Here is a 23,156-nt window from a genome sequence, read left to right as displayed (position 1 = left end):
TTTGTGCTTTTGCTTTGAAACAGAGTCTCCCTAGGTTGCTGAAAATCTCGTAAAATTGCTGAGGCTGGTCTCAAACCTGAGATCCTCCTGTCTCAGCCTCCCAAGTACTGGTACTGGGTGTGCTACCATACCCAGTTCCTAATCCTTTTAAAATTTTTTTTATTTTGAGACAGGGTCTTGCTAAATTGCCCAGGCAATCCTTCTGCCTCAGGTGTGTACCACCCCACCCAGTTTACAGGAAGAAGAGAGTTCCGTGCATAAAAAAGGAACTCAACAAATGTGGGTTAGATTGAAAATGGTGGCTCCTGTGCCTGGGGCGAGTCCCTGCTGCCACCCCTCACCGTGAAGGAGTCTATCTTGAAGAGGGCCTTGGCCTGGGCGCTGGTGTGGGCGTCGAAGCGGTAGGTGATCTGGTTGAGGTTGTCGAGGGAGTAGGCCTGGACCCGCACGATCTCCGTGCCCAGCGCCAGGTTCTCTAGGATGGCCGTCTCGTAGGAGGCGTTGGAGAACTGCACGGCCTCGTCCAGCTCGTTGAGTAGCGTGACGTACACACTGCAGAAGCCCTGGTTGAAGGGCGGGGCCTGGTCGGTGGCAGACACGTTCATCAGGTAGCTGGTCTTGGTCTCGTAGTCCAGGTAATCCACGGTGGTGATGAGCCCGGTGCTCTCATCAATCTCGAACTTCCCCTCTGCGCCCGACAGGATGTGGTAGTTCACCAGGCCGCCGGCTCCTGCCAGAAGACACAGAAGCCGTGTGGTCCCAGACAGGAGCAGGGCCGCCCTGTGGCTTCCTGAGCTGCCCATACGGGGTGCCATTCAATTTCTGAGGGGCGAGGTGGGTCTTGGCTGGCCACCCAGCATGCACTGCTCCCACCTCCAGGGCTAGATTGTCCCAGGAGATGAGGCAGGGACTGGGGTCCAGCTCACGTGGACGACAAGGCCCTGCACACTGTTGACCTTCTCTTTGGGATTTGGTCTCAGCACCAGAGACATATCAGAGGGGGTCAGCTCTGCCCCTGCAGCCTCAAAATTCAAGTTCAAGTGTCTGCCTGGGAGATTTGGACAGGAGAGCTCCTGTAGTGGGGCCTTTGGTTTAGAACGTGCTGAACAAGGCAGTGTCCTCAGAGGCAGCCTGGCCTGCATTCGGTTCCTCTGTGGAAGGGTTTCAGAAGGCCCCTGTCCTCCCCACCCCAAAGCCCCTGTGCCTGGGATGCACGTCAAGCGGCAGCCAGGGCTGGGATTCCTTTGCTGAAGTCCATAGACCTCAAGGGGGTTGGGAAGGGAGTGGTCATAAAACCACTTAGGAAGTCTGAGAATTCTTGCAATCACTTGCAAAACTCTGACTGGATCTGCACTCGGGTGGGGAGATGCACAGCTCTTGCTAGTATCTCAAAGTGACGCCTGACCCAGAGAAGGCCATGAGCTGTGCCACAGCAGTGTGTGTGACCTGCGCTGTGTCGAAGTGCCGCTTAGGGAGGACGAGCCAGCTGAGACTCTTCAGCTATGTCCCCACACACCTGGTCTATGGCTCAGGTGATCTGGGGATGCCGACAGTGCTTGGGGGCTACCAGGGTAGCTAATATGAAGGAAAGGAGGATCCAGGGAAGCAGGAATCAGTTTGGGAGCCTCTCTGGGGGACAGCGGGGCTCTGAGAAGAGGTCCTGTCTTAGCCGGCCCAAATCTAGCCAGTCCAGGATCATAAAGGGGTCGGTGCCCCGATTCCCTTCTCCTTCACTTTGCACTGTTGATTGTGGCCCCCTTGGGCTTGGGACACTCAGCAGTTAAGGCTGCCTTCAGTGCAGACTGCTGCCCTGTGGACCAGCCCTTAGGAGGCCTGTGAGTGCCAGGCCCTGAGCTGGCCCTGCAGGACATGAGGTCAGGACTGGATGGAAGAGCGAGCGAGCCTCAGCCAGCTTTCTGACAAGTCCCTCCGCCTCTTCCTGCCCGGCCAGCCCCTTGCCAAAGGCTAGCAGGCAGCTGCTGGGTCCTGGGATGACAAATCTGAATTTCTAAGCTTATGACCTCCCCTCTGTCCACCCAGAGACTGGGACAACTCCCTGATTCCAATCTTCTTTGGCCTGAGCATCTGGCAGGGAGTGACCAAGACTGTCCCAGGAGCCCCACCCTGGCCTGGGAGCAGCCGAGTGGGAAGCCTTAGGCACTCGCGGATGAAAGGCTCCTTGGGAGTGGGTTGGGTGAGCACGAGGGTTGCTTTGGGCAATGGGGACCCTGGCTCTCTGCCGGCCTCACCAGTGTCTCTGTCTGTGGCCCGGACCACGAGGACAGAGGTGCCGATGCCCGCAGTCTCCCGGAGTCCTAGGCGGCTGTACTGCTGCTGTGTGAACACCGGAGCCTCGTCGTTGACATCCTCCACGTACACAATCACCTGCGTGGGGCGGGGCAAAAAGTCAGCAGGAGGTGGGGGCAGGCTGTGAGCCGGGTATGGCCTGAAGTAGCCTGCTGTGGTCACTGCCCTCCCTGGCCAGCTGGAAGCGCCCTCTGGAGGCCGTCTTGCTGACCAGTGTCCTCCCCTCTTGCATAGGACCTGGCACCGGAGGCTGGCACTTAAGCTGTGTTTGTTTAGGAATGAAATTTATCTTGCCTTCTGCTCTGCTGGGAACCCTGTGGGACCTGTGGGTAATTAGTGACTCTTTGGGGCTATCAGGTTTGTCAACAATGGCAACACTCCTATAACAATAATTCAGACCGGTGGCATGCCACTCTTAAGACTGTTAAGATAAAACGAGCCAGGGCCAGCAGAAGGGCTTGAAAGTGACCCACTCAAACATCAAAATACACCTAGGGGCAGAGGTATAAAAGTGCAGCGGCGGCACAGCAGAGCAGGTCAGCACTGGACCCCTTTATAATGCCACACACTGTTCTTTGAGGAGGACTGACCCCACCTGGGCTGCTGGAAACCAACACCCAGAGAGCAGATGTGTCTGGGAATCACTGCCCTGGCAGCATTTAGCCAGCGATGAAGGGCATGGAATACAGCTCCCCCAACCGCATTCTCCTAGGCTCTGTTGGGGCAGTGAGCTGGCTCCCACTGGAACTTCCTGTGCCCGAGGACAGTCCCCTCTGTGCTACTTTTTTTTTTGTACTGGCATGTTTGTTTTGTTTTGTTTTTGGTACTGGCGATCAAATCCAGAGGCATTCAATTAATAAGCTATACCCCCAGCTCTTTTTATTTTATTTTGAGACAGGGCCTCATTAGATTGCCCAGGCTGGCTTCTAACTTGTGATCCTCCTGCCTCAGCCTCCAAAGCAGCTTGGATTACAGGCGTGCAGCACCGCGCCAGGCTCTTGGCTGGCTGCCACTCCTCCCAGCTTTCCCTGGGGACACGTATTACTAATTACTTTCTTAGCAATCTTTGCCCCAGGGCTCGTTTCTGGGGACCCCACCCAAGACTATGGCTGAGTTGTACAATTATGCATAATTTCCCTCACTGTTTATCTGTACTTTGTAAATCCTCTTTAATGAGTGTGCATGTTATGCATAGCAAAAGTAACGCCGTTTAGAAGGCGTCTGTGGAGAGCTACGTTTATGGGTGGATGCCTTTCTCTTTGCCATCTCCCCCACAACTCCACCCCACCACAGAAACATGGGAGGGCTGTCTGGAGGGACCAGAGTGGAGGCAGGGAAAGGGGAGGATGTCACAGAAGATGAGTGCTTAAGGAGACACAGGCAGGCCTCCTTTTGGAGAGAGGGGAACAGAGAATCAGAGAGGGGTAGTAACTTGCCCACGGCCTCACAGTAACTGGGAAAACTGGAAAGAGGTCAGGGGCCCTGGTTTTCAGTCTCCCAACCTATGGCGCTCTGCTCTGAGCCGGATGAGCTGGCCCCAGAGCAGGAGAAGCACCCAGCAGCAGGGAGAAGGTGCAAAAGGGAAGGGGCAGTGAGGCTCAGAGCAGAGTACACATGTGGTTCACACACCGAGGGAAGGCCAGGGGCACAGGAAGCTCAGAGTGTGTGCATTTGGTGGGTTGTTCTTCTTCTTCTTCTTCTTCTTCTTCTTCTTCTTCTTCTTCTTCTTCTTCCTCTTCCTCTTCCTCTTCCTCCTCTTCCTCCTCCTCCTCTTCCTCCTCCTCCTCCTCTTCTTCCTCTTCCTCTTCTTTTTGGTACTGAGGATTGAACCTAGGGACCTTTTACTTACAAGCTACACCCCAAGCATTTATTTATTTATTTAGAAAACAGGGTCTTGCTAGGTTTTTGAGAATCTTGCTACATTGCTGAGGCTGTCCTCAAACCTGCGACCCTCCTGCTCAGCCTCCCAAGTACTGGGATTAACAGGCAGGCATCATCATGCTCAGTTTACATCTGACTTCTGATTGGTCAATTCCTGTGGAGTCAGCCAGGCTTAGGTGGAATTGGCTGGTGGGAAGTGAGGAGCTTTTGGTTGGTGTAAGCAGAAAATAGTGTAACTGGTGAGGCCTCCAAGTGGGTAGTGGGCAGAGCTGGGGAAGAGAGGTTTGTAGGCCTGTGGGGGCACATGGAGCTCCCCCTGTGTGGCTGCTCATGAAGTCCCACAGCCCTGATCTGTCAAATGATTTTCATGTCTAGACACTGAGAACCCATTATACAGACTAAAGTGCCCACCGCAGAGCACAGCTGTTTACAGGCTGGGACCTTCTAAGTTTGGCTTCATACAGACTTTGGTTGGGGAGATCCTGGGTGGGGTGGGTGTGGGGAGAAAATTGTGTATGGATGAATTTCCGGGAACTCTCTGTAAACAGAAACTAACCATCCCTCTCTCAAGACTGTGAGCCTTCCCTTTTCTGAATCTGCTTGTTCCAGGATCGTGGGGGAGAAAGAGGACAGTCTGACGGTGCCAGAGGTGGAGGAGGGGGTGGTACAGAGCCTGGCCACATGCCACCAGCTCTCGATGATTTCGGCCTTGTTTTTAGTAACAGAAGCAGAGGCAAGATGGTGTGCGGTTTGCAAACCTGAGAGACACAGATGTACAGGAAACACAGAAGCCTGCCCAGTTTTTGCCGAGCAGGAGGGAGCCACAGGGCTTCTCGGAGCTCCAGACCTGCTTTCTGTCCAGGGCTGTACTCTGTATGGGAGAGGAGGTAGGTGCATCTGCAGGGTGCACCCCAAGGTGCCCAGCCGTCACAAGGACTCTTTCACCCCATGTTTCCTGGGCCCTCACCTGGGCTGCCTGGCTGGCCGCTGCAAGCTATCTCTACTGCTTCTGAGAAACTGAATCTGGGGCAAAGTCGGAGTCCTCACATCATCATCAGAAAGGTCCTTGGCTTTCCTGGGTCTCAGGGGTGAGAGGTAGCCCACAAATTCTCACCTTAAAGTTACTCTTGGGGTGAGACAGTGGCTTCTGACTGCTCAGAGGAGCCTTCGGTGGCAGTGTAGTGTTGTGGTTAGCGTAGCATGGTGGTTAAAAGAACAAACTTTGAACCCAGGTGTGAGGCCTGGCTAGAACCTTACTACTTGGTGACTCTTTTTTTGCCTCAACATTCTCATCTGTAAAGTGGGTGTAATAACAGTGTTTACTCAGAAGCCAGAATTAAAGAACATGGCACACTTAGGGAAATGTCTGCCATAGTACCCTGTGAGCATTTCTTGTTCCGTAGGTTCATGTAGAGAGGAACCTGGGGGCCAGCGGGGTGGCTCGGGGCACCCTGCCCCTGCCCTGCTCTGCACAATCTGGCTTTACTCTGTTTTACACAGCACTCAGGTGTGCTACATTTCACTTGGTTTAAAAGGAAGACTGGTGGCTAAAAAATGGCTTGCAGCCACAGGGCCAAGGTGCTGACCTTCTGGGTGGGGGTGCCCACCACTTCAGGAGGGAAAGGAGTGGGACCCACCCACGCTTCGCTGGTATTGGTGACATTTGGCCTGAAGTGGGTCCCTCAAAGGGCGGGCTCTGCCGTGGGTGTTTCCAGAGCCACATGAGTGGGAAATTCAGTCACGGGGAGCATGCCTGCATGGGACTGTCCCGGCGCACTCAGGTAACAGGGACTCAGTCACTGGACTCTATAAAATCCGAGGGATCTGATCCTTCATGCCATTTCCACCTGGCAGGTGTTCCTGGGAGGGACAGCTTAGGGCCCAGGTATCTCCTCCCATCTCTCCCTGGGGCCAGGCTGCTGGGCATCTGCAGAGCCAGGGCTGAGCCCTCTGCCTGGCACCGCCCAGGTGGGCGGCCAGGTAGGCTCTGCTCATAGTTTCCAGGCAGGGAAGCAGCATCTGGAGATGGGCTGATAGGGCTGCTGACTCTGCCCCACGCCCTGCTAACCGTCCCTGCCTGCTCTCACACACGTTTTCCCATCCCTGCCTACTCGTGAGTGACGTGGGGCCTGACTCACTTCCCTCCGCTTTAGAGGAAGGGGTTGTGAGCTGCTGAGTGTGCCGTGAGGCTGGGAGAGGTGGTCTCGGGAGGGCCTCTCCTTCTCAGCCATCCCCCTGCAGCTGGGCGGAGTGTGCGTAAGCCTGGGGAACACCTGTGTGTTCGCTTTGACTCTTTGGGAAGGTTAAGGCAGATTTGATTCCAGATGTACCAGTGAGGATGGGCGGTGGGCAAGAAGAAATACATCTGAGGGGGCAGTTGGCAGTGGGGACTGGAATTTTTTACTGGGGGGGGGTCTGGAGACTGAACCCAGAGGAATTCTACCTCTGATCTATACCCCCAGTTCTTTTTATTTTTGTTTTGAATCAGGGTCTTGCTAGGTAGATGAGAGTCTTGCTATGTTGCCGAGGCTGTCCTTAAACTTGCAATCCTCCTGTCTCAACCTCTCAAGTACTGAGATTCCAGGTATGTGCCATCATGAAAAAGAAAAGAAACTAAAATATTTGAGGGGCATTTTCAATGGAAAGAGCACTGAACCTGGACACAGAGGATGTGGGCTCTGGTCTTATCATTAGACTTCTCTGCACCTCAGTTCTCTCGTCTGTAAAGTAAGGCTGGAAGCTACACCTCCGCCGTCCTCTCTGAGATCTCTGTGGCTCATCCTAGATAGCTGTGTAGATGTAAGGCTTACTGTAGTAAGGATATCTCTTTTGACCCTTAGACAGATATTGGGACCATTGATCCCCTTCCACAGCAGAGCAAAAGGACACTTCCAAGATTCCAGGATGGCCCTGTCCCCAAGCACTTAGTCCCAGAAGCCATTTAGCAGTTAAGTCTATGGTGCCCCTGCCCTCACCAGGCCCCAACTGGTGGTCAGCTGTGGCCGTGGCCCCGCCTGTCCCGGCTCACCCTGATGGAGCTCCGCATGGGGCCCAGGTCATGGTTGTAGGCCTCCACGATCAGCACATGGGACGAGTTCCGCTCCCTGTCCAGGGGCCGAGGGCCTCGCATCAGCAGCCCATTGCTGACGTGGATCCGGAAGTTGTTGCCTTGGTTACCTGTGTGGAGGGACACATGAGGTGCATGGGCTCAGCCTGGAGCAGGATGCTAGTGAGATGGGGGAAGGGAGGGGCCCAGGTCCACTGAGATGCTGGCCCTGCACAGAGGTCTTGGGAACTTGGCTGAAGCCCATAATGGCCAGAAGGTCTCTGTTTAATGCTGCTCTGGCCTGGCTGAGGTGCCAGTGGGAAAAGTTCAACTGTCCCGCCTTAAGGGATGTCTGCAGGTCTCCCTGGACCTGCACACCCCCAGACATGGGCAGAGTGAGGCCTTTTAAAAAATGCACAAGGATCTGGAATGTTACAGCCAGAAGGACCAAAACAAATTCTCTGTGAGTGGCTGAATCCAGGAGTAGTAGACATCTCCAGGTTGGAAATGCCCCCTGATTTTTCTTTGGGAATCACCGTTCCCTACATTCAGCACACATGGTTTATGTATGTTTATTCTTGATTCCAGAAGTGGGTGAATCTGTGTATTTCATACTGTAGTTACTGGCTCAGGGATGGACCCCTGATTCTAGTTGGACCAATGAGAGTGAATCTCTGGGGGATGCTGGGGAGCTGCCCTGGATTCCAGGTCCCCACCCCATTTGCTTTGGGACACAAGGGGCTTCGGGAACACAGCAGTGAGTTGCAGCATCCTCTCTTAGAATACATGCAACTTGGTGCAAATACCCAGAGACTTGTCATTTCCCCCCTCTGGCCCCACCTGCGTGTGCAGTTCTTGGGGCTTCATGGCCTTCATCCCCAGACCTCTGGCGGCCCAGAGTAGCTCTGCTACCCCCAGGGCAGCAGGCTGGCCCTCTCCATCCCAGGACTGCCCACTCACCGTGAAGGATGCGGTACCACACTCGCCCGAATTCGCCCTCGTCTGCATCTGTGGCTTTCAGCTGAGGGAGAGCGAGACATTGAAGTCATTTCTAGTTCCCTCAGGGAGAGATGTTTGTAGAGCCTCTATCCTTCCCCCCACCCCACTCCATCCTGTCCTGCCCAGGCCTGTGGTCTACCAGAGGCTGGGGTGTGGGAGATGAGGGGAATACATGCCCCTCAGGAGGGTGTCTGGCTGTCGGTGTCCCACGCTGCCCATGCAGGGCCCACTGCTCCCTGACCCTCCTGCAGGTACTGGGGTGTAGTGGGGAGCAGCTGAGCCCTAGCTGTCTGGCCCTAGTCTCGGACAGGCTGTCTCACATCTCCTCGACTCCCTCCCCACCAGCCTTCTAAGATGCCAAGCGCCTCCTAGGGTGGCAAGATTGCAGGATGAGTCTTGCCCATGCTTCCTTGCCCCGAAGCCCCACTGGGGCCCAGCCAGGCTTTTGTGAAAGCTCAGGAAGCCTCCTTCCCAAACCGAGGCTCCACCTTCCACGATTGCTCTGTCCTCTCCTCAGAAAAACCCTGTGTGCCGGGCTGTACTTGGGCTGGTGGGACTTGAGAGTGGCCTGTTCTCGCTCCCAGACACTGCCTGGAGCTTCGCCCTGTTTACAAGGAGCCCAGCCTCGAGGCTATTGGCAGAAGCACAGCTGGCCCCAGGGAAGCCCTGTCAAGCCAAGAGCTAAGTACTGGCCAGAAGACGTAGAGAATGTTCAGCAAGGTGGTGCAGAAAATGTCCTGCCACCATGGAGCCAGGAAGCTTCCTACAGCCAATGACAGTGTCCCGAAGGACTTGTGCTGAGTTACTTTGTGGTTCCCTGGACCATCACACTTCAAGATCTGTCCCTCCTGTTTAACCAACCCCAGATGTGAACAGGAGTTGCTGTGTTCTTTCTGGCCCCACCACTGTGGCCAGAGTTGAATGTTTCAGAATGGCCTGATGGAAGCTAAGCCAATCACATCCTTCCTGGAGATTTTTACCTGGGGCCCAGCGAGTGAGTGAGCCAGTCAAGAAGGCACGCTCCCACCCTGGCCTCTCTGAGCTCATCTTCCACCCCTGTCTCCTCACTAACTCTGTCCTAGCCACGTTGGCCTCCTGGCCATTTTTTATACATCTAGTACAATGTCAACTCTTGTGGTTTCCTCTGCCTGAGAAGCTCTCATATCAGACACCTGCATACTCAGCCCTGTATTTCCCGCATGTCTTTGTTTAAATGTCATCTTCTCATAAGGCTCTCCAGGAACACTGTCCTGCATGCATGAGGTCAAATAATCAAAGACTAAAAAGCAAACAAAGACAGACTGCCTGCACTGCAGAGGCACGTCAGTCACTAGATAATTGTCATCGGTACCTAAAGAATCCAGTATAACAACTGTTTACTTAGCATTTGCACTGTATTAAGTATTATAAGTATTTAGAGATGATTTAAAGTACATAGGAGCAGTGAGAAATTAACCAGCCATAAAAAGAATAAAGTTTTGTCCTTTAGGGCAACATGGATAAAAGTGGAGGACCCAGAATAGCAACTATCACATGCTTCACTGTAGATGGAGGCTACTGAGTTGATCTGACAGATGTAGAGAGTAGAAAAGCAATTACCAAAGCCTGGTAAGGTTGAGAGCAGGGAGGACAGAAAGGATGGCTAACAGGTACGGGGTGCAGGTGGATAGGAGAAATGGCTTCTCATGTTCTGTAGCACAGTAAGACAACCGTGGTTGGTGACAACCGCGAACAGATTTCTGATTTTCCCAACACAAAGACCTGAGAAATGTCTAAGGTGACCAATATACCAGTTACCTTGATCTATCATCGTACACTGTATACACAGGTTGAAATGTCACCCGGTACCCGAAGGACTTGTGCTGAGTTACTTTGTGGTTCCCTGGGCTCTCAAACTTCAAGATAAATAAAATGTATAATTATATGTTAATTAAAAACAAAATATATTAAAAATAAAAATAAGGCATATAGGAGGATATAAGGGTGTGTGTGTGTGTGTGTGTGTGTGTGTGTGTGTGTAAATACTATATGATTTTATGTAAAAAATTTGAACATCTGTGAAGTTTGGTACCCATAGGGGTCCCAGAGCCAATCTCTGAAGATCCCAAGGGATGATTGCCTATGATGTGGGCTCCTCTCTGGTCCCCAGGCCTTCTCTACCCCCTCACTCCACAATACCCTGCATCTTTGTATGTTGCCCATGTCCCCACTGCAAGAAGGGGCTTAGTGCAGGGCTATATCTCTAGTCTCTAGAACAATGACCCTGGCACACAGTAGATCAAACATTTGTTGGGATGTGTGAAGGGCTTAGTAGCAGATCTTTAGTGCAGAGAACTAAGCTGACATCAGTTAGCACAGGTCAAAGTTACACATGGCACAGAGCACTGTGGCATTTGGGCTCCTGGCCCGATATTCCAGAAGCCCAGCTGCACCTTTCTCTGTTTCCATTTGATTTTTCCTCAGATTGCATGGGGTGCCCAGGATTGCTCAAGCACACTGCTCCTTCTGACCCAGGTAATCTGAATCAAGTTTTTGTTTCTTGCCACCCAAAGCCCCAACACAGGTTTTCCTAACTTTGGCCTTTGGATAAACTTCCAGGGAAGAAGGGGATGGATTCCTGTTTGGACCACTGAGGGTGGGACTGACCAAGGGTCCCCAGAGGACCTGGCTCATGAGGAAGGGTTGGGAAGAACAGTCTGGCAGCGGAGCAGTGCGGGCAAAAGCAGACGCTCCTGAGGAGGCTGGACAGGGATGAGATGCTGCTTATCTGGGGCAAAGGGATCGCACTGGGACACAGCAGAGGGACCTGGCTGGATGAACAGAAAGGAGGGTCTGGTCAGCTAGCACTGCGGCCGGGGCAGCCTCAGTGGAATGGGCGGCCACGAAAGCACGGGATGCAGCAGCCAGTCCAGCAGCCAGTATACTAGACCCAAGGGACAGATAGGGACTGAGGCGAGGATTTTACAAAGCATGCTGATGGCAGGTGGAGGGGAAGCCATAGGAGCAGCGGGAAGTAGGTTCCAGGCCAGCCACACCTGAGCGTGACTCCAGGTTCTGTCATTTTCTCTCTATGTGACCATGGCTGAGTCCTTTAACACCCTCAGCCTCAGTCTCCTCATCTGCAGGCTGGGCACAGCGCTAACCAGCCCTGCATGGCTGAAGGCAAGGGAATAAAGTGGCACCCTCTTAGGGGATGCCCTCTTGACCACAAAAGGACAGCTGGGTGGCCCTTTGCTATGGTGCTCTCCCTCATCTTGGCTGAAGTCTGAGGAGCTGGGAGGTAGAGGGCCATATTAGGTGCTTCCACAGTCCAGGTCTGAGGGGAGTGGGGTGGGAGAGAGGGCCGAGCTGTCTGGAACATGCACCTGGGTTCCACACATGGCGGGGGTCTCCTCAGGGCCTCCCTCCTGGTAGCCTGCGCCCCCTCCCCTGGGAAGCTTTGATTCCTGCCACCTCAGAGCACAGAGTGGATGTGGTGCCCACACGGTTTATGAAAAGGAGATTAAGGGGCATGAGGGTGGGGCAGTCCATGACAGAAGACCCAGGAATCACTTGGGGACTCTGGGTATCAGAGCCACTTTTAGGCCGGGCATTGCTAACGCCGGCCCGCACCTGTGCAGCCAGCTCAGGGGAAGCACCCAGTGGTGCCCACCACTACCTTGCTGGTGACCCTGGGTGGGCCACAGCTCTCTGGAACTCAGCTCTGTCATTGGAGAGCTGGCCTCTAAGGGTCTCTCCAGCACAAGAGGGCTCCCATCCATTTCGAGATTGGCAGATGATGTCTCCTTTTGTGGTCAACCTTCAAACTACGGCTCTAAAAATTTTTTTTTTGGGGGGGGCTCAGGTCATGGATGGCACCATGATGCCTCCCCAGCTGTGCTCCAGGGAGCTTGGAGGCCTCTGGTGGGGTGGCTGTTCAACTTGGGCTCCTAGGTGGGGAGTTGGTTGCCAGGGAAGCGCTGGCTTCTGGGAGAAAAGGAGGCTGGGAAGTGTGTGTGTGTGTGTGTGTGTGTGTGTGTGTGTGTAGGGGAAAGAGACTGGAGAGCCCAGTGACCTACCCCAAACATGGGTGGCCATGGCTGTCCCTGTCCCTGAGTCCTGTGACCTGTGTGACCTTTGAAATACCTCTCCCCCTCACTTCTGCAGTCAGACACCTTCAAAGGGAAGGAGCTTTCCTGAGAAGCAGAGAGAGAAGCCTGGAAGGACAGGCATAGGGAGGCTGCAGGAGGGGCTGCCCAAGCCCATCACTCTGCCTGTCCCCTCCCGCTGCCTCTCTGCTGTGGCCCCTCTCCCCGGTAACCTAGGGGCTGGCAGGCACTGAATAGCAACCGGCTGCCTGCTGCAGACCGTACCATTCAAACTCCTAAGGGGGAAGGTGAGAGCCAGGGGACCCTGCAGGCAGCGAACCCCTCACCCCGCATTCCCCCTGTGCCTCCTGCGCTTGAGCGGGGCTCCAAGGAGACAGGCAGGGCTGAGGTGACAGGTCCCCTCTCCCTCTGCCTGCCCAGTTGCCATCCCTACCGCTGTCCCCGCCCCCAAGCCAGGCCGACTTTCCCAGCAAAGCCAGGTCTCACTGGAGAGGAGGGGAACAGCCCACTCTGCTGGGCCTGGCTGACTGAGGGTGCGGGCACATCCTGGGGCTCCTGGCCTCCCCGGACAGCCCAGCCGAGACGACCTCTTCACCCGGGTGGGCCTGCGGAGGGCTGGCCCTGAGGTTAGTGCAGAGCAGGCATTGGAGAGGGGGTGGGTGAGGTGCTGGCTTGGGGACCCCAGGGAGGGTGCACCTGCTCAGGGGTTCTGGTTCTAGAGGGTGGAAACCAGTCCTAGCGCGGGCCAGCAGCAAGAACTGAGGCCACTCAGCTGTCCTCTGCTCCCACAGGCCCTGCTCTGCGGGATTCTGAGAGAAGAAGGTTCTAGATTGATCTTTCAGGGCTGCAGGGCTGCAGTGGGAAGGGAGGGGCTTCTGCTGTGCTCAGCAAGGTCCCTGGCTGGGCCAGACAGGGCCTCTTTTCCTGGAACCTGCCGGCCCTGGCTGGCTGGGGGGGCCTCGTGCTCCAGGGAGGGTGTCTGGTTATTTTTGAGCAGGTCAGAAACTCTTGCTGCCACAGAAACTACTCAGATGCTGATTACAACCTCAGTTTTGTTTTTATTAAAGTGAGACCGTAGGCCTGAAGCCTGGACCCCTCCACTTGCTAGCCAGCCTGACCACCGGCTTCTCCAAGTCCATTTGAAGGAAGGCCTCGAAATGACAGCAGGCCTAGTAGGATGCAGGCTTTTTCCAGTCCAGACTTGCCTATTCTGTCCCTCTTTGGGGTAGGCTTCTCTGGGGGAAGATGGCAGCAGACACGCCCATCCTGCCTCTCGCTGCCCGGCCTGATGCCTGAAAGGCGGAGGCCCCTGGTAGCTAGACGGGCATCACAGTTTCCAGGCGGGAGCTGGGAGGCGTCTGGAAGTGAGGGCAGGGAGGTGGTGGGAGCTCTGGATGCCCTCAGTCTGCTGGGCTCAGGGAGCCAGGAGTTGGGCCCAATGGCTGCTGGTGAGTGCCGGGGTGGGACAGGGGCTCCAGGGGGCTGGGTGGCCATGTTCCTCTCCCCACTCCCTGTCCACGGGGATTCTTTACTGCCATACATAGCGCCTTGGCAGGGCTCAGGCTCTCCTGCTGCTGGGCCTTGGTGCTGGACACCTGAGAGCGAGCTGCAGGCCGGGAATGCGGCCGTGTCCCTGCCTCAGCAAAGACCCCGAGGTCAAAGAGAAATGATGAGCAGTTACCAGATTCGCCTCTGGCTCTCCTGTCTCGAGTCTGTAGATTTCAAAGATCACAACTGCTGGCCCATGAGCTGCATGGAGCCTGCATTTGGCCTGTGTGGTGTTTCAAATATTTGAAAATTCATTTCAAAATTTTTGGAATCTAATTTATTTGGCCTCTGCAGCCTCTCTCTTTTTCCTTTATTGCCTTTAACAAAGTTGAATTTGTTGCCAAAATTTAAACATCAGGAATGTTTGCCTAAAAATAGCCCAGGATTCTGGCTTTTTTTGGGAAACTGGAAGAACCACGCACACAGAGCCAGCTTACTACAGTGGCACCACCAGCCCGGGCTGGGCTTGGGGAGCAGGTGCACCCAGGGAGCCTGTCCACCTTTGGTTCTCTGTTATCTACCAGCCAGGCTCTGGAATCATACTATCTGCTACCCTAGACATAATCAAGCAAAAGCTCAGCCTGGCTTTTCACGGATGAGGTTTATCTGCTGATCTCCCTAAATGGGATATTACAGGATAGTGGAAAGGCCCTGGTAGGTGAATGATGACTCTGGGCAGGTGTCCAGCCCCACCTGGCCAATTCCTGATGGGCTTATTTTCCCCATCTGTTCTGGAAAGGGCTCCTGGCGCTGAGTCGGAAAACCTTGTCCTCTGGCTCACAACATGGCCTGGGCTTGGCCTTTCTCTTTGGACCTCTGTTTCCCTACCTGTCCTGGAGCAGGTTAGACTGTTGGCAATCAGCAACAGGGAGACCCATGGGGCCAGACAGGGGAACTGAGGTACGTGCTGGGCTGTGGAGTAGCATGGTGAGCAAGGCCTGTCTAACGGGGTAATGGTGTCAGGCCCATGGTTGGAAATTCCTAAATTCTAAGAAAAGGCAGGTTGCCCAGATGTTTACAGAAACCTCTCTTTTTTTATAGTCACAATTAAAAACACTGTAAGGACCCAGTGAAACATGGACTAGTGAACACTAGTGTGGGCCCCTAGTGTGTAGCCTTGACACTGGATAATTGCTAGGGGTCCCTGCCAGTTAACTACACCCTCTTATGACCTATGACTCATTTCTGGTCATGGAGTATGTTGTAAATGTTTAGGCCCAAGACTATAATAATTGGTTAGAACTCATTTTTTATTTTTTATTTTTGGTGGTTCTGGAGGTGGAACCCAGAGGCTTTCTCCCAGATCTATTTTATATTTTATTTGGAAACAGGGTCTCACTAAGTTGCTGAGAGCCTCACTAAGTAGCTGAGGCTGGCTTCGAACCTGTGAGATCCTCCTGTCTCAGCCTCCCAAGCACAGGGATTACAAGCGTGCACCACTATGCCGGGCTAGAACTCATTTTTAATTTTTTTTGGCACTGGGGATTGAATCCAGAAGCATTTTACTTTCCAGATACACACCCATCCCTATTTTATATTTATTTTTATTTTATTTTATTTTTTTTGGTGGTACTGGGGTTCCTAGAAACCCTTCTACCTCTGGGCTACACTCTCAGACCTATTTTTTTTAATATTTTTATTTGGAAACAGGGTCTCTTAAGCCAGTGAGGCTGGCTTCGAACCTGCGTGATCCTCCTGTCTCAGGGATTACAAGCATGCACCACCATGCCCGGCTATTTTTATTTTTTGAAACAGGGTCTTGCTTGGTTGATGAGAGTTTCACTACTTGCTGAGGCTGTCCTAGAACCTGCAATCCTCTTGTCTCAGTCTACCAAGTACTGTGATTACAGGCTTGTGCCATTATGTCCAGCTTGAGGACTCATTCTAAATGTGGAAGGCATTGCTCTCTTGTCTCCTCTTGATAGATGGGTGGGGTGTGGCAGAAAGAGGTCCTGAGTTCAGGCCCAGGTCCATCATTTACCAATGGTGACAAGCCCTTGGTGAAGCCTCCCTGGGCTCTTCACTGTCCTAACCTGTAATATGGTCACTATACTATCTAGTTTAACTGAGCCCAGCCCCCTCGATGTCCCTCAAGTAAGCCCCTAGCCTGGTCCACCAATCTGTCCCTGAGCTTCTGTCCCATTTCTGTAGCAGGAGCCATGAGCACAGAGGGCGCCAGCCTCACCAGCCCCCGGGCCTTCCTCACATCTCCGATCACTCCTGGGACTCTGGCGGAAGCAGCTGACCCACTCCCCGTGCTTATCGCCCTGGCCTGCATCTTTCTCCTGCTGGCCTCCTGTCTGCTGTTCTTGATGCTCTGTAAGCCGGCTGCTCTGGACCCACGTCACCGCAGGGCCCGCGAGTGCATGCCCCACCACCCTGCCAGCCCCAGTGAGCCCCGGCTGCGGCTCTGGAAACGCCTGGGCTCCCTGCGCCGCTCCCTGCACAGCTTCCGGAAAGGCCGGCCTACGGCCCCTCAACGGCCCCTGCACAGCCAGGATGTGTGTGACTGCACAGAATCGACCAAGATGTGACAGGTGTCCATACACAGGCCTCCTCTTGCCCCTGTCCTCCAGCAGATCCTCCTGCCTCAGACTGAGCCTGGCCCACAGCCTGCAGGACAGCAGCCCAAGCAATCTGGACCCCACCTTTGACTCAGTACTGCCCAGAGAGCCCAGCCTTTCCCAGAGGCGGTTGCTGAAACAGTGCCCCCTGAAAATCCCCTGGCTGCTACTTGCTAAAATATCCCTGGAGCTGAGCCCCAGGACCCCTTTGTGGCAATAGGCCACCCATTGCTCCTGGAAGCAGCACTCCTGCTCCGCAGTGTCCAGGGCCAAGGCCGGGCTTGGAGCCCCTGAATGGCTGAAGGTCTCCCGCAGCCCACACAGGGGCAAGGCACTATGTAGCCATCTGTGCCTAAGTGCCCAAGGCAAAGGGAAACGGGGACTCCTCTCCTTGAGTGTTCTGCCTGCTGGTCCTCTGTCTGCCTGGCTGCCCCTGGGAGGAGGGATAGATTGGAGGCTCTGGACTCCACCCGTGGGATCACCATCTCGCCGCCATGTGGAGGCCCCTTCAGTGCACCCAGGTCAGCACTGAGGAGGAAGGGCTTGAGGGTGGGTGAAGGGCTCCTGTCAGCAGCTGGAGGGGGTGCCACCTGGACAGTGCCATGCCTTTCCCAGGGGAGGAGGTACCTCCCTGGCATGTCCTGCCCCCCTGGGACAGCTATGAGACCCCAGTTCTGGACCGCAGTAGTACGCTAGCTGTGTACTTGGCAGGTGTTTCGTTGAATGACCTGAGCTTCTCAGAACCCCACACCCTCAGCCTCTCCTCCCAAGGCCAAGCCTAACCACTTTGGTTAAATCTCAGATTTGGAAATTTGGCAGAGGGCTTGAGCAGCCTCGGTCCTGTCCCAAAGTCAGCAAGCCTGGCCCCACCAATGGGCTACCTGCCTCTGCTATGACCCACAATACATCAACCAAGTCTTCTTGTCAGTCTTGTCTTTCTCTCCTACAAGCCTGGGAGCTCGCAGAGGGCCAGATCTCGTCCAGCTCACAGCTCTGGCACTGAGGATGAGGCCTCTGTTTACGGAGTGAAGGGGGCCCAGGCTGCATGTGCCCCTCCCCTCAAAGCAGAGCAAGTCGTGGTGGGAGCCTGCACCACAGAGCCCTGCCTTCCTCTGCCTTCCCCCATGGGTGCTCTGAGCAGGAGAGCTGCTCTCCAAACTGGCCCTGTAGGAGAGGCCGCAACTTCCTTCTGGGTCAGTCTGACCTCCAAGAGGGATCAGCTTTGCAGGAAGCTCCTTATGAGGCCTGGAAGAGCCTGAATTTCTCTCTGAGAAGAGGAGAGAGTCCATCAATCTAGTGAGATCTTGTTTCCAAATAAGAAATAAAAATGGGCTGGGGGTATAGCTCAAAGGTAGAATGCTTCTGGGTTCAATTCCCAGTACCACAAAAAAAAGGGGGGGGGGGTCAGGGGAACGCTCTATTACTGGCGGGCAGACTCTAGGTTTTCAGTTGTGTTGTATAAATTGAAGCAGGCCTCTCCCAGGGGGCTGTCTTCCTCCCTCCCTTCCTGCCCAGTGGCCTCTTCCTGGTTCCCTTCCCCAGGGCCTCAGTCTGCAGGGGCTCTGTTACCCACCATTGTCCCCTGCCCAGCCTGTTCTCTTCCTGGGGGGTGGGGCGGGGAGCCCAAAGAAGGAAAGGCCAGGGCTGGGGTGGGGCTGTCAAAGGTCTCACTGTGCCCCTACCTTGGGTGGGATGAGGGTTCTGGGTGCCTCTCAGTAAGCCAGGGCTGCTAGGTAATAGCCCAGGGGTGGGACCCCAACAGCTTCAGATGGGGGTGTCTCCATGTCCCCAGGAACTGAGGCCAGGGCCAGAGGGAAACCCCTTCCCCTCCTTTCCATTCCCTTCTTCCTTCTGTAACCTGCCATCAGACCTTTGCCAATTCCTGGGGATTCCTTGGACTTTCCATGCACTCCTGGTCCCCTATCCCTTTCCTGCCCCCTGCTGGACCTCCTGCGGGGAGGTGGTCGCCCTCCCAGTTTCAGAGAGCCTGGCCCAGCGGGCAGGCCCAGATTTGCTGCATTTGGCTCAGGCTGAGTGGAGTGAAAGCCAGGCAGCTGGTGAAGAGAGTAATTCATTCCTGGGCCTCCCTCCCTCCCTCCCAGCAACAGAGGCCTCAGGGCAGGGGAGAAGAGGGCGGAGCTTCCTTTCAGGCTTCTCCCTTCTCCCTCTGCTGCTCCAGGGCAAAGCAGCCCTTTCTTGTGCTGCCCAGTGGAGAGTTGCTGGCCAAGGGCAGGGCCCATGAAAGCCGCTCTGTTCTGGAGGGGGCTTGGCTCTCTCTCCTCCTCGACTCCTTTCCCTCCTTTCTGAGAAAGTGTGACTCCCCCTTCCCTCCCTGCCCTGAAAGGCCTTGCGGGGTGGAGTGGGGGTACAGAGGGCGTGGAGGGAGGCTGGCCCTGTCTTCAACTAATACAGTGGGGCCCACCCTCTCCAGAAGGAAGCCGAGAACCTGTGTCTCCCCTTTCTCAGTGCTGGAGCAGCAGGCCCACCCTAGGCCCTCTCCTCCTTCCATCCCTTCATGCCACGATGCTGGAGCTAGCACCCCCCCACCCGCCTGCCCCAGGGGCCCTGCCTGCACGATGCTGTGGCCCTCAGGGATGTCCTCCGGCACGCTGGCCTCATAGCTGCTCTGCAGGAAGATGGGCCGGTTGTCATTCACATCTAGGACAGTGACGAACACAGTGGCCGTGCCGGTGCGCCTCTTGCCTACGGGACCGTTGTCTGTGGGAGTTTTAGAAAGACAGGCGTTAGTGTCCTGGAGGGGCCAAGGCATGAGCCTGGCCACCAGCCAGAGATATATCCTGTTCCACCCACTGGCCCTGGCCTTCACCATGGTGACTCTTCCTTTTTAGATTAGGAATAATGCTAACGATATCTAATACCTAAATGACGCCCTGTGCTGGGCATTACTCTAACTCAGTCCTAACAATGGCACTGTGAGGTTATCCCCATTTCACAGAGGAGGAAACTGAGGCTTTACCATGGGGGAAATGTTCAAAGCCCCAAGGACCTGTTAGTGTTCATGTGTTTGGAGAAAGCGCCTTTGAAGATGTAATTAAGTTAAGAATCTTGAGAGATCATCCTGGGTTATCCAGATGGGACCTAAACCCACTAGTAAGCATCCTTATGAGAGAACGCATGCTGGGCGTGGTGGCCCATGCCTATAACCCCAGTACTTGGGAGGCTGAGACAGAAGGAATGCAGGCGTGAGGCCAGCCTCCGCAACTTAGCAAAACCCTTGGCAATTTAGTGAGACCCTTTCAAAATTAAAAATAAGAAGGGCTGGAAGTACAGCTCAGTAGTAGTGTGGCTTTGTTTTCAATCCCTAGTACCACATACACACACAGAATAGTCCTTTGAAAATAAAAAAGAGAGAAAGAGAGAAAGTAGGGAGAGATGAGAGACAGAGAAGGTCATGTGAAGTTGAAGCCGCCAGCCAAGGAACACCTGCAGCCACCCGAGCCCGGGGCCAGGGGGTCCTCCTAGAGCTTTGGAGGGGCCCTGGCCCTGGCTGACACTTGGCTTTTCAAGTCCCAGAGCAGGGCAGAGTACGCTTGTGTTGTGTAAGGTACCGGGTTCGCAGTGACCTTCTCCAGTAAACCTGGGGCCAGGGTGCAGGGTGAGGTCAGGAAGCCCACTCTGGCGGGGCGGGTGAGGCAGGTGGTGAGCCACCCGGCGGGCCCACACAGGGGCCGCTGTCCTCTGCTCCCGTCCACAGGCGACAGCCTGAACGCGGCCCAAGGACGCCAGGGCTTCTAGTTTCTCAGAAAAAAGAGACTAACTCAACTTCCCCCCCCCCCAATACTGGGGATGGAACCCAGGGGCGTTCTACCTCTGAGCTACACCCCCCAGCCCTATTTTTTAGTCTTTTGATAAATTTTTTGAAAGGGATTACACGCGTGCGCTACCACGCCCGGCTATTGAACTTTTAAATAAATAAAATCTCCTGATTTTAAGTGCTGTCATTCCTTATAAAACATTGGGTGGGTCAGAAAAAAAAAAATGCATCCAGGGGGCCCAGCCCTGCAAGGCCTCTAAAGCTAAGCTGCCGGGTCCTGGGGATGCCCAGCCCCAGGGCAGCCGTGGGGTTGTCCTCCCTGGGGGAAGGCGTGGTGCACTGCATTCTGCGTCCAGGCCAGGGTGGTCATCTCAGGGAGCAGCTGTCCAAGGCCTAGGGGTGACCCCATTCTTCTCCCTTGAGGCAGCTACACCCATGCTGGGTGCAGTCCCTGTCCCCAGGGCAGGTTGTCTTACCCTCCTGAGCTCTGTGCTGACCTAGCCCCCTCCTCCTTCAGGGTCCTGCTAATATGACCCAGCCTGGGACACTGAGATGGGAGGCCACCCAGAAGGTCGGGGCCTGAGCCCTCTTCCTGCAGCAGGCACCTGGAACAGCGACTGGACCCAGAGGGTGATGGGTCTCCAGAGGATGGGGAGCTGCCGGGTATGGGAAGGGGACGGGGCAGAGGCATCTGGGCGTTTCCAGGCCAGAGGAGCTTCTGCATGAAAGGAGGAAGGAACCCAGAGCTCATTCCCTTCTCACCCAGAGCTCACTGCAGACGGGGAAGTGGGCCCCTGAGTGGACACAGGTGTTGTCACACCCTCTTCCCCTCCAGAGCCCTCAAGGGCTCCAAGTACTTAGAGATCAAAGACTGAACTTCCAGTACAACATTTAGACCTCTACAACCCGGCCCTCTCTGATCATGGCCTCTCCTCCCCTGTGTAGGCCAGACCTTGGGCTAACTGCCACACGCACAAACACATGCACGCACCCGCATGCACCCACATAAACAAGCGCACGCATGTGAGCACCTACACACACACACACACACACACACACACACACACACATTCTCTCTCTTTGGTACTAGGGATTGAACCCAGGAGCATTCTACCTCCAAGCTACACCCCGATTCCTTTTTATTTTTCATTTGAAATCGGGTCTCACTAAGTTGTTGAGTTACTTGTTATCCTCCTGTCTCAGCCTCCCAAGTACCCGGATTACAGGCATGTGTGTATGCCTGGCTACACACGGGATTCTTTCCCACCCCGGGGCCCCTGAGGGCTCTGACTGAGAAGCCCTCCCTCCTACACTCACTGAAAGCTTACTTGACCCTCCAGGCTGCAGTGGGCACCCCTGTTTCTGCCCATCCACACCATCCTGCTCTTTCTTGGGAAGACTGTGCCCCGCTGATGTTTCTCTGAGGACCCCCCATCAACACACCCATACCCCAAGGATTCTGGTCAGAGGGACCCTCCCTAGCTCCAAGGATGTGGCTGTGACTTAGACATAACTATCCAGTGCTTCTTACTCTCTTGGCCACCATGAGGGGCTTAGCCACCAGCACCGGGACAGATGAAACCCACCAGAGTTGATTTACTGGCTTCTGCTGGGCAGCCTGGGAACGAAGCCAGCTGTCTGTCCTGCTGGTGCAGAGAGGGTGCCAAGGAAGGCTGCTGTCTTGATCTGCCACCAGGTCATTCAGATGAAGCAACACACCGAGGGCAGGGCGAGCCACCGGGGGGAGACGGAGGCCAGGTAGTCTCGCCCGAGCCCTGAATCCCAGCAGACCTGCAGCTAGATCTCCAGCAGACTGGCTTTGTGAGCCCATATTGCTGAAGTCAGTTTATTTTGCTTTTGTTTGTAACCCAGAGACTCCTAACTGGCTCAAAGATTCTCCAGGAAGCCCCACCCCCCAGCCTTCCTGCTTTGCTTGGTCTGAATGGTAGTGATAAATCTCCACAAGGCTCACGCCTGGCCATCCTGGCCTTAGCAGTATCAGTGGCCCTTCACTGGCCTCAAGGCAGAGTGACCCCTGAGGGCCCATAATGAGCTCGGCCTGGGGTGGCCATCTTGGCACGCACCGATGGCCTCCAGGACAAGCGTGTAAGCGGCTGTGGTCTCGCGGTCCAAACCCACCACTGTCCTCACCACGGCATCGCGGTAGCCCACGCTGAACTTCCCATCCACATTTCCCTCTGTGAACAAAAGAGGAGACTTAGGTCAGGCGGCAGAGCTCCAGAGCCAGGGAAAGTGGCTGCGCCCCAACTCTGCTCTCAAGCTGGGGCACACCAGGACACAAACGCCGTGTTTCACCTCAGTTCTACCCAGAGGCAGTCCGCGTGGCCCAAATACCCAGGATCATAAAGAGTTAACTTTTGCTGATCACCGACTGCATATCAGGCACTCCATGTTGAAAAGTTCATTTAACCTCCACTGGACAGAGAGGAGAAACGGTCCTTTTGTGAGGTTACCCGTGGCCTGGGTTTCTCCTATTGACTGCTTCCAGAGCCTGGGCCTCTTGCCCTGAAGGAGTGGCTGAGAAGTTCACTTGGGTGGGGACTTGGAAACGTGGCTGCGGAGTTGGCCAAGCCTTCCCCAGGGCCCTCTTCCTGAGTGTGCAGGTGGCGAGAGGCTGGGGACCACAGCGCTCTGTGTGGGGACTCAGGGAGTCATCACTGTGTGGGGAGCAGGGGCAGGTGGGTGAGGGCTAGGTGCGGCTCAGGCTGCCTGAGCTCCAGGACAGATGGGAGTGTGAGGGCCTCTGTGGTGGGGTGGACAGAAGGGGACTCCACGGGCACAGTGTGGGAGCCCCTTCCCCTGTGAGCTGCAGCAGTGCAGCCTTCAGGACAGCAGAGGGCACCACTGCACTAGGTTTCAGGCAAGCTGGGACTAGGACTTTCAGCTCCTTGCAGAACAGGGTTGAGAATCTGGAAGGGCTCTCAGGA

At 55.0% G+C, this 23,156-nt stretch overlaps 2 protein-coding genes across 2 annotated transcripts in view; one reads left to right on the top strand and one right to left on the bottom strand.

The window, feature by feature from the left end:
• Positions 1-284: 284 nt before the first annotated feature.
• CDH23 (cadherin related 23) overlaps positions 285-23,156 on the bottom strand; it is a gene marked incomplete at both ends in the record, with an annotated part of 290,863 nt that continues 267,991 nt past the window's right edge. Inside the window, 6 exons of the mRNA XM_080694821.1 lie at positions 285-730; positions 2,250-2,385; positions 7,217-7,365; positions 8,195-8,255; positions 19,003-19,151; positions 22,293-22,406. Of these exons, the coding sequence (XP_080550947.1) occupies positions 285-730; positions 2,250-2,385; positions 7,217-7,365; positions 8,195-8,255; positions 19,003-19,151; positions 22,293-22,406 (1,055 nt within the window). The remainder of the gene's footprint in view (positions 731-2,249; positions 2,386-7,216; positions 7,366-8,194; positions 8,256-19,002; positions 19,152-22,292; positions 22,407-23,156) is intronic.
• LOC308262039 (uncharacterized protein C10orf105) lies at positions 16,029-16,403 on the top strand (the record flags this gene model as incomplete). Its single annotated transcript, XM_080694363.1, has 1 exon — positions 16,029-16,403. The coding sequence occupies one exon, from the start codon at positions 16,029-16,031 to the stop codon at positions 16,401-16,403; it is 375 nt and encodes a 124-aa protein (XP_080550489.1).

The sequence above is a fragment of the Muscardinus avellanarius genome (assembly GCF_963383645.1).
Source record: "Muscardinus avellanarius genome assembly, chromosome: 4".
Classification (NCBI taxonomy): Eukaryota; Metazoa; Chordata; class Mammalia; order Rodentia; family Gliridae; genus Muscardinus; species Muscardinus avellanarius.
Note: the sequence above shows the minus strand (reverse complement) of the source record. Positions and strands in the feature narration are given on the sequence as shown.